Source organism: Periplaneta americana, chromosome 9 (assembly GCF_040183065.1).
Source record: "Periplaneta americana isolate PAMFEO1 chromosome 9, P.americana_PAMFEO1_priV1, whole genome shotgun sequence".
NCBI classification, from domain to species: domain Eukaryota; kingdom Metazoa; phylum Arthropoda; class Insecta; order Blattodea; family Blattidae; genus Periplaneta; species Periplaneta americana.
The window spans coordinates 35,849,106-35,868,578 of record NC_091125.1 but is presented as its reverse complement, the minus strand read 5'-3'; the positions used below and the strand labels follow the sequence as shown (position 1 = coordinate 35,868,578).

General features: G+C 35.7%; 1 protein-coding gene across 1 annotated transcript in view; it reads left to right on the top strand.

Moving 5' to 3' along the window:
• The first annotated feature begins 350 nt into the window (after positions 1-350).
• The window catches only part of LOC138705571 (lysine-specific histone demethylase 1A-like), a 139,418-nt gene continuing 120,295 nt past the window's right edge, over positions 351-19,473 (top strand). Inside the window, exons 1-2 of the mRNA XM_069834172.1 lie at positions 351-387; positions 2,903-3,055. Of these exons, the coding sequence (XP_069690273.1) occupies positions 351-387; positions 2,903-3,055 (190 nt within the window). The remainder of the gene's footprint in view (positions 388-2,902; positions 3,056-19,473) is intronic.

Sequence of the window (19,473 nt, the reverse complement as noted above, 5' to 3'; positions counted from 1 at the left end):
TTTAAAGTTGTAGTGAACTGTTAAAGTATTCTTCAAAGATTATGGTGTCATTCTATTCCGTTCCTTTATCCATTGGCTTTTTGTGATAGAAAACAACTCTCTTAACATTCCCATTGTGTGCTAGAACGAAAAACAAAACTGAACTAACTTTAACCCTTTCAGACCTGAATTTGGTTTTGTAGAGACACCGTGGAGAAAAAAAAACAATCCTCTTCCTAATAACAGCTGACCAAGGAATTGGCGGGTGCTGCACTCTATCGGTAAAGAACAAAATTACTTCTGAGAGTACCAAATGGAATCATCAGGCAAATCATACGAGTCAGAGATTACAGAAATATTAGTGATTCCAAATGGACTCATTCCAGCGGAAAGGGTTGAGAGCTAAGGGTAATTTTTAGCGTTTTTGTCCACACTGAAACATCTCGACCATTTTTCGTGAGAGAGCAAAGAGGAGAACTTGGAATTAGTTTCATTTTGTTTCACATATCTCTGAAGATGACAAAAATAATCAAAACACTTAACATCATCAATATGTACACCCTTTAAATCACAAAATCATTCCGTCCGTTATGAAAACAACTAAATTTTTAATTTAACTCGTAAATTTACATTTCCGTTTTTCCATAGTTGTGAACTTCGAACCGACTACGGTATAAAAAAAAAATATTCAGAATAACTTGACTCATCACTCAACCCAGAACATCACACAGACCAGACTACTCACTTCCACTGCAAACAAAAGACAATGAGCAATGCCTCTCAAGCCCGCAATAAATTCGTATTATCATTTTCATGTTGGCACTGCGGGAGCAGTGATATATTTGTGATATATCGCGCGAAGCACGTCCGGTTTCAAAGAACGTCATTCGATAGGCACGACATCTTTTGGGTTTAAAAAGATTTAAGCTTGTCCATAAGTTTTCAAATGAAAACCCGGACAATAGTAGGCCTACTTTTTCATAAAATTCTCGCGGACGGATATTCTCTAGGCAAAAAAGAGGACATGTCCGATGAAAAGAGGACGAATTGTAACCCTGACTCATCTGCAGTTTTAAAGAGTTAAAGACTCATACGAATCGAAAAAATAACCATAATGCACTTTTTGAGTTTGTTTCAATATTTCGGTTATTTCTTTTCGAGTCAGTGGAAGGTGACGTTTAATATATGGTTTTTCTACTCACTCCAATTTACTAACGACAACCCGTCGTGCATTGTACTTCAGTTGCATTTGACCCATGTTCGGAAAGTCGCATTTAATGTATGGTTATTCTACTCACCCCATCTCACCAACAAAAATTCAGCGTGCATTGCACTTGAGTTACAATCGTAGCATTTGACCCATGTTCTTTGCCCACGCTTCCATCGGTGTCTTTTACTTCGTGTTTAATGCTGGACACAGTTCACTACGGATCACTGCATAACACTCGCAGCTGTTATTAGATTTCTCCGTTGTATTATCCACTATATGTAGAGGTATTTTATTAGATTCATTGTAAAGTTTTTCAGAGTAATTAATTTTATTTTTTTTTTAGTCCAGGCTATAAAATTAAATGGCTTCTAGATGTTACTGGCTGGAGTACGACGTTTCGGTCCCACTAAAAGGCGGAGGCCATATTCGTGTCCATCAATTCCGTAACAACTCCGATATTCAAGCATCGTTTACGAATTTTGTCTTGGACATTTTTTCGAAAGAAAATATTGTAGCAGAGCAATGATAATAATTCAACTCCAAATCTGGGGTCAAAAACGCGTTCCTATTTTTAGTCTGCAAGTTCTCAAAATTAATTGTTTAAATGAAATATCCCAATGGAATAGAAAAAAACTGCTAAGCGATAAAGATGTCCACATAAATTCCGTTGAGAGGACGTGGCGTTTTAGGCATTCTCCCAATACCTCTGCACTAAGTTAATTTTGGGACGCAATATCGAACGAAGACTTTTGTATAGATTTAAATTCAGTTTTAATTGCGATTCGCTTTCATAAAAAGGTTATATTTATCTTCTAAAATATTTGGGCATTCTATGTAATTCAAGACTATATTTTCTTTAGAGCTGCGTTCCTGAATTGTCGTGTGCTAATATTGGCTCTGAAGGTTGGTTGCTGTGCATAACTTTTGTTTATAAATTCGTCAAATATATAATTTCATAACTTTTGTTTATAAATTCGTCAAATATATAATTTCTGACATTAAACCAAAGCCCTTGCACTCACAATTGCACAAGTAAAATCACATGATGTACAGGGTCGAAGTCTCTTCCGATTTCATTATCTCTTTCTTGATATGAGATATCAATATCCATCTTCGGAGTTCGTCTGTATTTCTACACCTTCTGAACTATCCTGCTACTGTTCGATATTTACTTGCAAATGCCGCTTCGTTTTCTTTTTGCAGCTTAATAAACTTCTTGCTGATTGAAAACATTTAGAGGGCATCTTATTTAATTTTTTCCTTCGTTTTGTAATGTAAGTTTCACTTCCCACCCGACAACAATAGTAACACCGCCGTACTGTTGCGATATTTTATGTTTCGTTTCTTCTTTATATCGTCCAAGAATATCGTGATATATATTAAGTATTTTTAAATCATTGTCATCAGAATTAAAAGAAATCCCACAACCTACATAATTAAAATGTGTGACTACAGTTCACGAAAGCAAGGAAGCGTATAATCCGCTCTATGTAGGGTTGAGTGTCCCGACTTCCTAAATGATTATATGGAATGAACAAAATGTCACAAATCAAGAAAGATTTATAATCCTACATACATTTATTATTGTATCCTATTTTATTGAGGGACATAAAACGTAATCACCATTTCCCCCTGTACCATATTTCGCGGCGGTATAGGGCCCATTAAGTTCCTCGGACGGATGTGCTTGACTGTTTTGTTTTATGCTTTCAGTGAGGAATGGTTACTCGTGCGTTCCGGTGGCATTGTCGGAGGGACTCGACATCAAACTGAATACAGGCGTTCGTCAGATCCGGTATGGCCCTCACGGGGTGGAAATCATGACCACCAACTCTCGAAACCACAGCAATCCGGTCACTTACAAAGGTGAGTTCTGAAGTGCTGTAAATGTAAACTAGGGTTGTAACATGTCATTAGGGTGTCCACTGCCCACGCCGGCAGATTCATGTCAAATTTGTTTACAGAAACAGGATATTGCAGTAAGATATCCTTGTGGATATCCTAGGAATAACATGCTACGAAAATGTAATACTCTGTAAACATTGTAATTAAATTATTACTCTATCACCACAAAATGATTGGACCACGAAAAATCGTATCTGTCTTCATTCTGATGAATAGAGTCCGGATATATAGGCATTTATTTTGGTTAAAATAGGCAGGCATATAGACACTAAAAATATTGAAAATAGGCAGCGAAATATACATTTATTATTCATGGAAACAGACAAAAATAGACAAATACTTAATAAACTATCCCATACGGTACTCACTTTCCTTGGTTATATGTCACAACAAGATGCTTTTTTAAGTTGTAAACTGTCATAGTGAGCCGCCTGTCTGAGAGAATGTTTTTCATGGTGGAAAAAGATCTTTCTACTTCTACTGAAGTGATTGGAGCAAACTTAAAACAACTTATTTCAGAAGGACTGTCTCTACTTTCTTTCAGAGATCGGGAAAAACCAACTGGGTGTTGTCTAAAAAAGAGGGGTGCGAGAAGGGATTAGAGACTTCAAAGTACACGTGACTTGTGCGTGCAAGCGACAACAGTAACGGGACCTGGAGACTTGCTTTTAATACTTTCCTCATACCCTTTCTTTCGCCGATAAACCCGTAAGTGACCTGAGCACTGAGGGTTATACTGTTCAAACATCTTTGTTAAGTGACATAAAAGATGGAATCGGTAGGGAAGAAAAGTTTACGACTTCTTGGAAACATATGTATTGCTGGAGAATAAGATTCTCAGAAAATATTTGTGTGAGATGAATATACTATATTTTTAATTTGTACAACCGTTTTTTTTATATAATTTAAGTGAGATTTATTTTAAATAAATTAAAAATATAGAAAATGTACAATAACGATGTGAAAAGGCCAAAAAAAAGTTTTTAACCTTAAAATAGGCAACGGGAACTAAAATAGGCAAAAAAAGGGAAAATAAAAATTAAGTCTATCGTCCCCAAATGTGTGGACACGTGTTTATCTCTAGTAGGTCTTTCATACATATACTCAGTTTAAAAAAGGCATTTTTGCCTAACATTCGGGGTGATGACGTTTTGAACCAACACTGGACGTTGAAAACAGCTAAATTATACTGCATGATTTTAAAAGTACAACTACGTCTGGGACTGCATAGTAAATGATCGCCACCCCTCTTAGTGCATTTCGCCGGTCTCGATGAATTTCCGAATTTCTTGGGTATATTTGAAATTTTCACTACTAGTCTTACAAATTGGTTCCCATAACTCTCTCATAATTTAACTCGCAGACAAATGGTATTATTACTTCATTCATCTATACTGTTGTCTTTAAGCTACAGAACGAAGAAAATCATGTGTCCCCAAGTGAGGTTGACCACTGGGATCTAGAGTTACAAACATAAAATATAAATTGATAGGAATAAAATAAGTATTCGTTATGCATATTAAAAAAAATTTTGTGTACTATAGGCTTTGAAGAGAGACCTTCGGAATTTTCATCAAAATATTTTGTATCACATAAAAACGAATATTAAAATATTAAAAAATACTGTATGTGAATTTTGGTAGACATCCCTTCGCTGGAAATAGTAAGCCTATAATACTCCAGCTGTAATGCGGGAAGTAGATTTTCGAATTTCTCTGTTCCTATAAAAACGAAACAGAAACTACAAAAATCTGAATCACAGAAACATCCGAGTATTACTTCCTATTAAAGCCACTTATATTTAGGTCTACATTATCTCTGTTTCGACTACACACTGTAGCGAATTTCCACTGTTAACCGAGTCCTGTACTCATGTTTTCGTTCGCATTTCGACATGTGTGGCCTAATTTGAATCTTCATGCATTTCGCTTGTCGCGATGGTATTTTGCTCCGAATTTCTTAGACATGTTTGAAATTTTCACTACTACCCTCATAAAATGGATCTCGTAACTTTCGTAATTATTTCGCAGATAAATGGTACTTTTACCCACTGATAGCGTCGTCTTTAAGCTACAGAACAAGGTACTGCTCGCTTCCGTATCTCAAGTCACACTGACGCAATCGGCCATGACTCATACCTCTGTTCCTCACCGACGTCGCTAAGACGCACATCTTCACCGCGCCCCTTTGCCCTTCAAGAAATAAATTAAATTATGGTTTATTTAATGACGCTCGCAACTGTCGAGGTTATATCAGCGTGGCCGAAGTGCCGGAATTTTGTCCCACAGGAGTTCTTTTACATGCCAGTAAATCTACTGACATGAGCCTGTCGCATTTAAGCACATATAAATGCCATCGACCTGGGCCAAGATCGAACCCGGAACCTCGAGCACAGAAGGCCAGCGCTATACCGACTACGTTACCCAGGCGACCCCTTCAAGAATCTCTCAATCGGTTTACATATTAAGAACCGAAATCTTTCCTCTATACAACTGGAAGTAAATTATTAATGTAGTTCTTACAGTTTCCGTGCAGTAAGCGTTTCAAATTTTGAACTTTTTTGGGCATTCGAAACTCTCTACGCATCCCCTCATGCACACTCAGGGTAGGACGTAGTTCTGTGTGAAAAAGCGGAACTCTGAAGTCATGTGGTTGTCTTGATGTAGCGTATTCAGGAAACACAAGAGAAGTGAAATATGGCGAGTCCCTAAGGAAAGAGGAAGATCGCCATTTATCTGTCGAGTATGAAACTGATATTTTTCAGAATTTGTGACCAAAATACTACTACTTGAGAACAACTATAGAAGATAAAACATTTAATAATCGCGAATTTTATTTTGTCTCGTTAAAAACAATACGTTTAAGCAACACAAGTCCAGAAACATGTAGCTCCTAATATTTTCCAGACTCTCTGCTGATTGTATTCGTTTTAACCTACAACATTTTGGAAAGACTCATCCATTGCTTTTCAGAGAAATGTAAAATGTCTCTACAGCGTCCAAGCTGTGTGATCTAAGGCACCACTCCTTGAACTAACGTTACGGAATAAACGCTAGTTTGAGTCCACATAGGACATTACAATTTCTCCTGAAATCTGGACCATTGTAATTTATGATGAGACAGGTGGTCAACCATCACCGCGATGAATTTGGATAGCTTCAGTGAGTAATGAAAACACGTCCTTGCAAGAGAGTTGGGGCTGTGAAAAACTGAATATGTGAGCTCCAAGCCTGTTGGCCACTTTTCTCACTTCGGGTTTCGCTGCTCCACTGAAGTAGCTCTAGAAACTTTTGAGGGGTAAAGCCGAAAATGGGCGTAACTTATTAGCTACAACGTACGGGGGGAAAGGGGAGAGAAGCACAGCGATCTGACCAAGAGGTGATAGAAGTGCAATGAACTAAGAGGTGAAGCGGTCGAAGTTTAGGCAACGAAACGGTAATACCAATTTGGCTGTTTGGTGATTCGAACGCGTAAGATTTAATCATCGGAACGGTAATAGCCAATTGGCTCTTTATGATTTTTCTCAGATCAGGAGGCTAGCCAATTGGCTCTTTGATGACTTCATCGATCTGTAAAAGGGAACGATTAGATTCTATTATAGCCCGAGTTAGATGTGAATAATGATTAATTTTGATCCGTTACCAAGGTCTGGGGAAGTGAATGCCATGCGGAAGTGAATGCAGGTCCGTCGTCCATGATCGTTCACATCTATTGAGGCATGTGATGAGGCCAATATCGATTGGTCGGTATTGGCCCTCCATGGCCTGTTGCACTACAGATTTCATTTTAATTGAATATCTAAATACAATTAATTCTAAGCACATATTTAAATTTATATCTAATAACATTCCATTTCTGTTTTAAGAACGGAATGCTAATTAATAAGGTCAAAATGTTGTGGACAAGCACTAGATGTAAAGCATATATTTTTTTAAGAAGAAAGATGGTGGAAGGAGGCATAAACATGTACGAGATTAGTGGTACTGGATAATGGTTTCCGTAAAGAGATCTTTGGAAGATTTTGAAATTCACCGTCAGAATGTTCTTACCGGTGATGTCGGAGACACTGTTCTGTTATGTGGAGTGGGTTTCCACGATTTATTGCGGGATGTGTCCTTTCTACCGTGTAAAAGTATTTCTTTACGTCTTTCTTCTTTGTCCAGACCGGCTGCGAACAGTAAGCCACTGAAGGTAGCTATTAGCATTAAATACACGGCTAAGCTACTTACATTTTTTAGAGAAAAGCTTTGAAATAAATTTCAGATGTTGTAATTGTCTTCTGTAACTTATATTACGCAGTAGTACCTTAATGCACTCGGAAAGATACGAGACATGACATCATTCCCGCGGTAACGTTGCGAACATCTTATCTGTCTATTTTTACATGCAATTTAAGTTTAATCAATCATGTCAACTGCTAATTGATTTTTTCCCTTGTATACCTCATAGATTAGATTTACCGCTTCTATCTCTATTTTAACAGAGTTTAACCGCTTCTATCTGTATCTTTACATATATCTGGTTACTGGAGATCTACAGTTATAATATTAATACAGCCATAATATTATTTTCATGTATTTTATTTACTTGCTGTATCTAATTATTGTATCAACATTATTATTATTATTATTATTATTATTATTATTATTATTATTATTATTACTAATATCGAATATCAAATGTACTCGTATGTATGGAACCTTATTTCGCCTATAGGTATAGTAGGGTTGTAAGTTTAACAATTTAAGATTTATATAATTTAGTTGGTTCATTACAGTTTAGAAAATACACTATTTGCAAATTATGAAAAATGTTTACATCTACGCTTATTTAGAAATATACAATTCACTTAATTAATTTATGTATTTCCGTGATAAAAAAAAAACAAATATTACAAAATATAAACATTTGTTTTCAATCTAAATTTCTTTCGCGAACGTTTTCGCCTCATTGGAATTATCAAACAATGAACTATACAATATCTAGATATTTGTGCATATCAAAATATTTGATTTACAAAAGTGCAGAAATATTTAGATATTGAATAACTTAATGGAAAAAATTGTTCCGGGGCCGGGTACCGATCCCGGGACTCTTCGCTTAGTGTACGAATGCTCTACCGACTGAGCTACCCCAGGAACTATACACGACACCGTCACAATGATTCACAGGTAGCTTCTACCTGAAATCCAGATTTTCTTAATATATTCGTTACTGTAGGTACGTTAACATAAAGCCATAGTTTAAGTCACACAAAAATTGTGTGCACTCAAAGTTGGGTTTCTGGCGTCTTGTCAGCCCATTTGAGTTGTGTGGATATAGAGGGAAGAATTGTGATGATTTTCGGCTCGAAAGAGCCATCTTCAAATCCGATATGTTATATTTATTTCTACAGCTCTTATTTAATAATGGGTCGCCACCACATCTCTGTATTCGTGCTCCCCATAACCTTCTAATTACAATAACAAATACAAAGTTTCATTGACGTGTGAAGTCATCTTATTTTACGTCTACAACTCCAATTGCTATAATACATTCCCTCAATTTACTGTCTAACCTCTCACCTTGAAAACTTTCCCTTTTTCTAGTGATCACTTTTATTGTTTACTTATATTGAAGTACTTCCTATTGTTTAAAATTTCCCTAATTTGTTTACTATCTTTATGCTCGACCATGCCGAAATGTAATTATACACCTGGTAGCAGACCTTTAATGCATGTCATTAAAGTACACCTACTCATTAAAGGTCAGGTCTTTCAGCCAATGACGACTCAGGTTACAACTGTTCAGCCAATGACGGGTCAGCTTTCTACCGTTATAAAACCGCAAGTATCGATTATTCTCGGATATGCAATCGAAAGAGAATTAGCGAAAAGTCACGGAGGCTGGAAATCCAATACTGTCGCAGAAGGTTATGTTCTGTTACTATAATAATTAGCGTTAATTGTAAATAATATTCAAATAAATTCAATTTGTCATCTCGTTTTCCAATGTCTAATTTAATTTCAGTGTTATCTCTGTAGGTTCTTATGGCCTAGTAAGGTCAATGTGAACATCTGTTTCTCGGAAAAAATCAATACTTTCGCGTCTCCGCACATCTCACAACATACGGGACATTGGTCAAGGTCAGATACAAAGAAAATTAATAATATCAAGTTAGAAATACGGTCGAGCATAAAAAGTCGTATGAAACTCGCCTATAATGGTAATTAAGAAGCTCGTATGAAAATTATGCAACTCGCTTGCGTTCGTTTCATAAATATCCATACTCGATTCTTAATTACTTTCATTATAGGCTCGTTGCATAATGTACTATTTACTAACAGTACTTAATCATAACCATTCACATTCTTCTCACTTCTACCTCCCCTCACATCTGTCATCACTCTTATTCCCTATTTCTTCACTAGTCACTGAATCACAAGATCCAATATAGTATACCTATCGAATACATTATATATAGTGAACAAACAGTTGGATATACGTTACATAAGAGTTGTGCATAATAAATGACAATAGTGAGTAAATGTGTCAATAGTTAAAATAGGTTAAAATATAACAGTAATAAGTATAATAAAAATAACAACATGGATGGCGTTGAATGAAACTATGTGTTGGGAAGGTATGATGGAAATTAATGAATTGATTGTATGAGAGGGAAGAAGTATGAAGTGTACGTTAACATCATATTATGGCGATATCACGTAACATAAGTTCGTAAAATTACAAATAGCAGTGTTCAATTTTTTACATGTAAAGTAGATTATAAAAATAGTTACAGCATGTACAATTGAGAATTGGTTTCTATAAGTTATTACAATGTTAATTTATGTTTTTTTTTTGTACTAACTTACAGGAACCAATTCTCATTTGTATATGCTGTCACTGTTTCCTCTTTTTCCTTGAATTCTCTGTGTTCTTATTGTCTTTCCCTCGTTCTTATTTTGTCGTTGTTCTCCTTAATTTTCCATTGTTCTTCTTGTATTTCACTTATTCTTATTTTATTTTCCTTTCTTTCTTGTCTTTCCGTTCTTCTCCTTATCTTCCCTTCTTCTCCTGATCTTCCCGTTGTTCTCCCTTTCTTCCCCTTGTTCTCCTTATTTTTATGTTATTCTTGTCTTCCTGTGGTTCTCTTTGTCTTATCCTCGTTCTCTTTGTATTTCCCTTGTCTTTCCTGTATTCCATTGTTCTCCTTATTTTTCTCTTGTTCTCCTTGTCTTCTCCTACTTCTTCTATTCCCCTTATTCTCATTGTACTCTCCCCCTCTTGTATCTTACTTGTGTTCTTCTTGTTTTTACCTGGCTGAAGATACATTCCGCGCTCTGTTAGTCACATGCCCCTTCTACATAAAGATATGTAGCGTAATAAAACTATGCATCTATCGACAGATGACCGCACCCACACGTAGTTTTAAGTAAATATATGCAGCATAGTAAGGCTAATGCACCTGTCAATTTTGTATTCAATATTTCTTGTTTCCGTGAAACTGTCGTATCATTATCCTTAGGCTAAGATGTACGTGCATTGTAGATAAAGTGTCTAATATTCATCATGAAGGCTGATTAGATATATAATTGCTATTATTGTGTTAGTATATGACCTCATACAGAGGTGAGCCTGCCTGGAGAGAAATAAAAAATAGGTTGCAGCCGCCAAATTACTCTTCAAGGAACGACCACTCATATAAATTGAGGGAAAGAAGACAGAGGACGGACACTGGAAAGTTTTATTTTCTCAATCGTACTATCAGGGACTGGAATGCTTTACCTGCAGACTTACTAAAGGCTTTACCAACAACCAAAAATGTATTTAAAAATAGGCTTAAGGACTTTACTAATAGACGATAATTATACACAGTATTTAAAGGGTGTAATTGATATTTTGTTATTGAAGTGTTGTATCAGTGAAGAATTATGTTGTGTCAGTGAAGTGTGTTGAGTAAGTGAAACGTGTTCCTGTCAGTGAAGCTTTATAGTTTATAGTGGCAGTGCAAAGTATTTGAACAGTGAAATGTTTTTGAAGTGTTAGTGAAATCAGGATAGAATCAGTGAAATGTGTCGTAGTTCCAGTGCAGTGAGTGAATTGACAGCGAAATGAGTGTAGTGTTGAAAGGTACTTGTGCAGATATGAACGTATCATACTCGTGGCTTTTAGTTCGAACATAGGTTTAAGGTACAAATTAGATTTACTTTGAATGTTATTTTAACCGATCGTGCTTCATTTAATTTAGAATGTTCCCTGTTATTATTATTATTATTATTATTATTATTATTATTATTATTAATTATTATTAATAATTATTGTTAGTATTATTTATTAATATTATTATTAATTGTGTTTATTATTGTCTTTATTGAGTGTAATTAGTTACCACTGCCATCGGGTATATACCCATTGCAGTGTGAATAAATACATACATTTTACACATTTGCAAACATTGCATCGATCTAGGAAAGAGAAATTCAATTATTCTGCTTCAAAGCATTTCTAATGTTCTAGATTGTTTCCATTGGGGTGTATACATTAATGAAATATTTGCTTCAGAATTGCTTAATTTGTTTACGAAACATTTGTGCTCTAATAATTGGAAATTTTAGACACAACTCTGTCAACCGATAACAGCGCAAGGTGATGGAAAATTGGATTAGTCCATTACAATAGTTGTTGGAGAATTCTGCTTGATGGATTCCAGTAATGAACGCCATTGCATCGTACTAATGGACGCTAATTGGTTCGTCATAAGCACAATGAAACATTTACTAAGTTACATTCGGAATAAACTTTGTGTTCTCAAATGAATCATCTTTGAACTATTCCTGCGTGAAATTGTATTCCAATGCTCTGAGGCCGGAAATTTTAAATAACTGGTTCCCAATATTTTATACCCATATATGTATATTTCTAAACGTTCTCTCTTTGTTAATTTTTGTGTTCGCTTTAGGCAACGTATATGCTACGAGAAGACAAGACCAACCATGTATCTCTCATTGCTTATACAGGGACATCATTTTATTTTTACCAACATTTTTAATATTAACCTGGCTATACCTTTCTATTAACGATTGAAACAGGAAACACCTTTTGCTACCCCTTCCACGACTGGAGTTCGATGACACCGGCGTAAAATACAAATCACTTTACTAGGTATAGGAGGGTAGAAAAGTAGTTCATCCATTTATGTAAACTAGGAAATATCGCAATTTTGAGTTTAATAATTTTCATTAGGTTTTTGTTTAATCAAATTACAGTACTGTATTAACATTTAGTGTTTTTACTCACGAATTGAGCTATCCATTCGGACGTTCATTTCATTTCGATACAGGCTTCAGTTCTTTTGTGCATGTTATTGCACTATAGACTATTGTACCTAATTCCAATTACCAGTTTCGTCCTTCGTACGAGTAACTCATGTTGAAATAATTCTGTACCTATTCTATAAAATAGTACCTTACGTTCTGTAAATTCAACCTTCACTTCTGACCGATCCGAACAGATAAAATTACTCAGAAATGCTATCTGCTCTCCGTTCAAGTGGTTTTGTCGCAGGGTCGTAGAAAGGGGGGATCACGTGACAGTTAATTACTTAACGAGGCCCTTTTATTTAAGTTATTTTAAACACTTGTATAATATTACGTAGACGTCCATTTCCTAACAGAAATTAATGTTTTCAGAAAAGGGCTAAGATAGCCCAGCTACTAGACTTAACAGAGGGGCGAACAGAAGCAGGTGGGGGAAACCGGGATGCAACGTAGGGAAACGGATGACAGTACCTGTACGAAAATATGATTCAATATTGAAAGCTCTTTCGTCACTGGAAAACGCGAACATATTTCTGGAACGTACTATACTCAGTAACTCAGTACTGCTTACGCGCCCTCGGCTCTGCGTCGTGAACGGTTGGAAGTTTACTAGTAGAGGGGGTGGGAGTGAAGTACATTCCAAAACTGAGGTACAATAAAAATTGAAGTAAAAATAAAATGATCTCCCTGTACATGGCAATACGGTTCAAAGCCGCAGTTATTTCACGTTTAAAAATACATCCTCTTTGTTGTGTTCAGAGAAAAATAAATTAATCATATTGAACAAATGCTGCTCCAACTTCAAAGACAAACCGCGAAATTGTATTTCAATTTGTGAATATCTTATTAATAAAATTATTGCATCATTGTATCAGTATTGCCGGTATATAAGCAGATCTATATACTAAGTAACTGGGTGAGTAGATTGTAGAAAACCGCAACACAGCAACCCGGATTTTAGCCGAGCCGCTAGCAGACTTTTGTTACTTTTGGTAATACCCAAGTCAATCGACTGACCAACACTCTATTAATGTAAAATGTTAATTACTAAATATAATATAATTTATTCAGGAGAATTAAGAAGAAATATGCTGCAGTTATATACTTCCAAATATTTCACACAACTGTTTAAGAAGTGACACATCACTCTCTACAATCCCAGTTCATAAACTGAGGCTACGTTTCCTCTGACGCCATTCTTTTATTTCTTCTGGAGTATGTGGGTTATTTGTACATTTTGTCTTTCAGAGTTTATCAACAGTAATCTCACTAGAGGTTTTGATTATATCGATAAATCTGGCTTACGAAAATAAAACTGTCTTCAAATGTATTATTGTACCATCTCAACATTACGCTAGATGGCAGTAGTGTTTTATTCTTGTTACCGGTATCAGTTGTGCCAACTATGGAATCATCATTGAACTCTGTGGACTGTTACTAGTCAAGAAGGCTTTGTTGATTCAGTTTCATTTTTATTAAAACATTTGCATTCCATTTCAATTATCCGGATCCCAGTAATCAACGTCACTTTACAGACGATTTTCAATAAATCTTAGTATTAAACAATCTCTGATACGTGACTATCCATAATATCATATAGCAGAAGCTATAACAAACATAATCTAAATAATATAAACAAGTGTTAGAAAAGTTTTAATCAGGGATGATGAAATAAACAAGAAACGTATTCATTAACGATGATGAAATAAAAAATAAACATGGATAATTTTAAAAGAAACAATTATTGAAATTACAATTTTCAAATTTGAATGTTTTAGTGGTTGGTGGTTCAGTTGATGTTATATTGGACGTGTGCGTAAAAGAAGTGAACTCGTTGGTGTACATGGTGTATCCCTCAACTCATTCAGGATTTCCGAATGGTGCTCTTCATATATGACCAGTGATCTTTATTAATTCTTGTTCTTGAATCCCAAAATGCGAGTCATATTTGAAAGTGATGTGCATCGGCTGGAGTGGTTTGTAATTTTCTGTTTTTTGACGGCCAGACAAGTGCAGTTTGAAATGTTGGCAAACAAAGAAACAAATGCTAGGGTAGTGATAAAAATAAACAAATGCTAGGGACGCGATAAAATTAAAAAAATGCTAGGGACGCGATAAAATTGTGCGATAAGCAGCCATGATTGGTTGAAAGACGTCCTTTCGTACCGTTTTATTGGTCGAAAGTAGTGTGACGTAGTAAAAATGTAATAGTCAGAAATAAAATTCACAAGGAGTTGAGTCACAAGATCTACATAGAGCACAAAAAATATTAATTATTTTTGTGTTCCTGAAGGAACTAAAATATAATAAAATATCCGCTCTATTTTTCAACGGGAACGGCTGTGCATGATCCATCACTCCTCAAACAATGTGACATGTTTGAAACAAGAAGGCAGGCAATTTCAGCATGATATATTAATTTGGTTGAGTGAATTGTGTTTTAATTGCTTATAATTAGTAATATTTTAGATGAATATTTTATGGCGTGTCTAATTACCGATACCGTTTTACCTATGACAAATAGCACAGGGTACTTACTGTGTTTGGCCGGCATCGGGTCGACTAACCGCACTGGCGGGTGTGCCTTGTGGTTTGTCCAAAAATTGGTGGTGGCTATAATGATATGTTCTGGACATCCCTGAGATCTTAGATGAAGCTGGAGTCCCGGATCAGGACATAGTATTCTCTCCCTGACGGGGACTTCACAACTAAGGTGGATCACTGACATAAGGCAGACCACCACCAGAGGTCTTGTATTCGTAGTTGGCTGAAGGGGGCTGCGTCCTGCTATTTGTGAACTACAGATGTTGGCTCAGAATTTTCCTAGAAGTGAAGATGGAATGTTTCGCAACGTGCAATCCCGACATGTTGTTATTGATGGATGTATGTACAGTAAATATTTATTTACATTGCAAGTGGGAAATCACCCGGTGGCAGTGGTATACACAATATACACAATATAAACAATACAAAATAAAATTACAACACACAATACAATTATACAGTAGGCTACACAACAGAATTATATACACAATACAATAAGAATACACAATACAATTATTATAAACAATAATTACAATTAATAATACTACATAAAATAACCTAATTAATAAGTGAACCTAATTTTACATTACAACCTAACATATGTATAGGCCCAACATAAGTTTCACATTGGTACTGATAATAATCTTTCACTTTATTCTCATCTCACTCACTGTACTCACTGTGACACATTTCACTGACACTAGAACACATTTCACTGACACTATATAAAATATTCCACTGACACTATAGAACACATTTCATTGACACTATAAATTATCACTGATCGGAACTATTCACTGCACTGTAAAACCATAACTTCACTGACTCACCACGCTTCACTGATACAACAATTCAAATAAGACAAACAATTACACCCTTATTCATACTTATAAACAGAACTACATTTAAGCTAAACATTTCTAGTCTAAGACCCTCTTACACGCTATTGTTTAAATAATTTACAATTAAAAACCAAGGAAGTAACTCGTCAGGCGAAATAAATACATGTCACCTTAAAAAATAAATGCCACCTTAATTTTTAATTTACACTTTATACACAACTTTTTAACTTTTAATAATGATGGCGACGTTGGTGATGGTGGTGGTGGTGGTGATGATGGTGGTGGTGATGGTGATGGTGGTGGTTGTGATGGTGATGGTGATGGTGGTGATGGTGGTGGTTGTGGTGGTGGTGGTGATGGTGGTGGTTGTGATGGTGATGGTGGTGGTGGTGGTGATGGTGATGGTGGTGGTTGTGGTGGTGGTGGTGATGGTGGTGGTGGTGATGGTGGTGGTGGTGGTGATGATGGTGGTTATTATTATGAAGCATTTGATATTATAACTTAAGAGAAGGCTAAGTAAATTGAACAGCAGATGACGAAAATGGGTTAAAACAGATCAGTAAATATGTCACGAGACAGATGCCAAACAAACAGAAAGACTAGAATAAGATGGATAGTGTAATAAAGGGTGGAGCAGACATGCTAATAGCCTAATTTTAAAATTTCAGACGTAGTTTAAATTCCTAAAGTAAACAAAAGAAGACGACAAAAAATTGTTATCCTCTCAAGTTGAGAAGAATAACGCTACAGGCTAACACCACACATTGCCTCTCCCGTTTAAGGAAAGGTTATTTTGTTTTATTGCTTCCTTTTATCACCAGATATAGTCATCTGAGATCCTAGAGCAGCAAGGCGTAAACCATAGTCTAGTATACACAGTCACGAAGCTCAATACGTAGTAAATATGCATCCATAGATAGTTGCTAACCAATAGAATCGCTACTATCGCCTCATTACAGACAATGTGAAATAGTACCTGCACAGTCTATTGTTTCTAGTACCCTCATAAACTCAAGCTTCGTGACTGTATATACTAGACTGCGGCGCAAACTATGAAATATAAGTATGAGACCTTCCAGTTCCCATATAACCGACGAATATTCACAACGAATAGAATAAATAAAGCTGGCAGAATTATAGAAAACCGAATGCTTCAGTCGCAGTGCCCACGGTCTGATCTGGCCAACTATCCAGTGTACGTATAGTGTAAGGCAAACCATGGATTGCACAAAATAAATGGTTCTTGCTTCGTAATAACAGAAGAAGGACATCTACAAATATAATATCTGCCTTGTCTAACTTGTTACAGAGAATAATTTCATGAAATAATAGCACAGTGACCGACAAAGCTAGCAAACGAGCGTGACATGGTGGAAAATAAAACTGTCTGAAATTGTTCTCATTTTATACGGAGGAAAACCCGAAGACTAGCACCGAAGCCTCGAATTGACTTATTTTACATTACCACACCTTTACTTACAAATGCTTAGATGAAGTCCAAACAGCCTATTTCTTTATATATATATATATATATATATATATATATGAATCTTAAGTAAGCCATGTGATGCTATCTATTGGTTCATCCGTATAGACTTCAGATTCCGGTGAAGTCCCACTAGCGTGTCCTTTCACTCCCTCAAAAGAGCACTACTTCTCCTCGAAATAATGCCATCAGTCTATCAAACACAATACTACATCCAGGTGACACCGTTTCGGTTAATGCTATTATAGATGATAATTAACATAGAAATGGAAAGTGGCTGTGAAATGATGGACGAAAATGGGAGAAAGTCGAGAAAAATCCTGTGGAACCTTAGCTCTGGTCACCATAAGTACGACTCTATTATCACCGGGATTCGAAACCGATCCGCAGCCATCGTAAGCCACTGATCTGCCAGCTGATAGTGAGCTAGTAGGAGGTTTTGTCTTGAATATAATCTGGCAGTGTGAAGTTTCATTTTCGAAGTGAAGGCACCAGAAACTGAGAATTTATTAACATTATAGCTAAGATGATAGGTAGAATTTTGACGTTGAAAAGAAACAATCAGAAAATTTTTCAAAGAGCCCTTTCACTCCGGAACAGAAACATTGACGTAGGCCTAATATAAATCCACAACACCGATTCCTGAATATCATCTATGACTTATTCTTGTTGTTTAATCAACTGTCTAAAGACAGGTTTGAACCTCATAAGTGACATCAATAAGGCACAACTCATGAGGCAACTAAGACAGGTGATAACGAGGTAGACTGGCCAGTTCCTTTTCCTCCTCTATTGCATACATCGCTGATTAGTAACATATTACACTAATCAGATTTCATATGCATACAAACAATATTGTTCTTCAATAATTTCAAGGGAAATATTGTTCCGGGCCGGGCATCGATCCCGGGACCCATCGCTTAGCGCACGAATGCTCTACCGACTGAGCTACCCCAGGAACTGTACACGATTTTTCCTTTGAAATTATTCAAGCCTGCTTCACAGGGAGCTTCTACCTGAAAAGCCAGATTTGCATAATATTTTTCTTTCTCTGACACATATCGTCAAGTGAGATGTACTGTCTGATAATAGATGTACGTATCAGCCAGAACCTCAATCAGAGAATACAACTTTATTATTATTATTATTATTATTATTATTATTATTATTATTATTATTATGTTTATTATCAATGTATTACTACATCACTCCCTCATTGCAGTTTATTGTTTTACCATCTAAAGGCGACATATACTGTAGAGTGGCAAACAATGAGACAAGAGAATACCGTGTTATATCAGAGTCTGCAGTATATCAGTTCTTGCTATATCGAACTTTCGTTGCATTATTATTATTATTATTATTATTATTATTATTATTATTATTATTATTATTATTATTAATGTTTTACTACATCACTCCCTCATTATAGTTTATTGTGGCACCATCGAAAGGTGACATATAGCCTACTGTAGAATCTAGAGTACAGGTTCGTGTTGATCGAGAACTTCTAAATACAGGAAATAGACGTATAACGAAATCGAAGAGACCTCTGAAATTAGTTTGCTATAATGAAATTGCGTTATATCGAAATACGCTATTTTCCTAAAGAAAATAGCCTGCTTATTCATTTCCCTACTTACGCCGTATATTCTACATATTGTAGGTGTAGACAATATTCTTAAATTAAATATGAAGCTGAGCTTGCATTGTATTGAAAAGAAAAGGCCTAGAAGTCATAAAAAAGAACAAAATTCAAGTTTTATGAAGCATTTTGTAGAATAAGAGGTACCATGTTGTTTGGGAAGCCATGTTATGAGATTAGTGAGCTGTGATTGTTAGAAGAAAGCTAAATGGAGAGAACAAGGGAACAACTGAAAGAAAAAAACTAACGCAAAATTCATAGCATCATAGTTGACATATTACATTAGCTAGATATTTAATGATCACGTGGCCACTATGCAATAGCAGTATTATTATAATATAAAATACTTGTATGTCCCTACTTGCTAACGAATTGTATCCTAGATTTAAAATATTTCTAGTTAAAAAAGTAGATTTTTTCGGCAAGGGAGGGAATTTATTTTGTTATACTACTGATTTCAGATGTTCTGGCTAATATGTACATCTATTACCAGGCAGTATATGTCACTTGACGATATGTGTCAGAGGAAGAACTCGTGCTAGTAGGCCTATACATCTACAGTC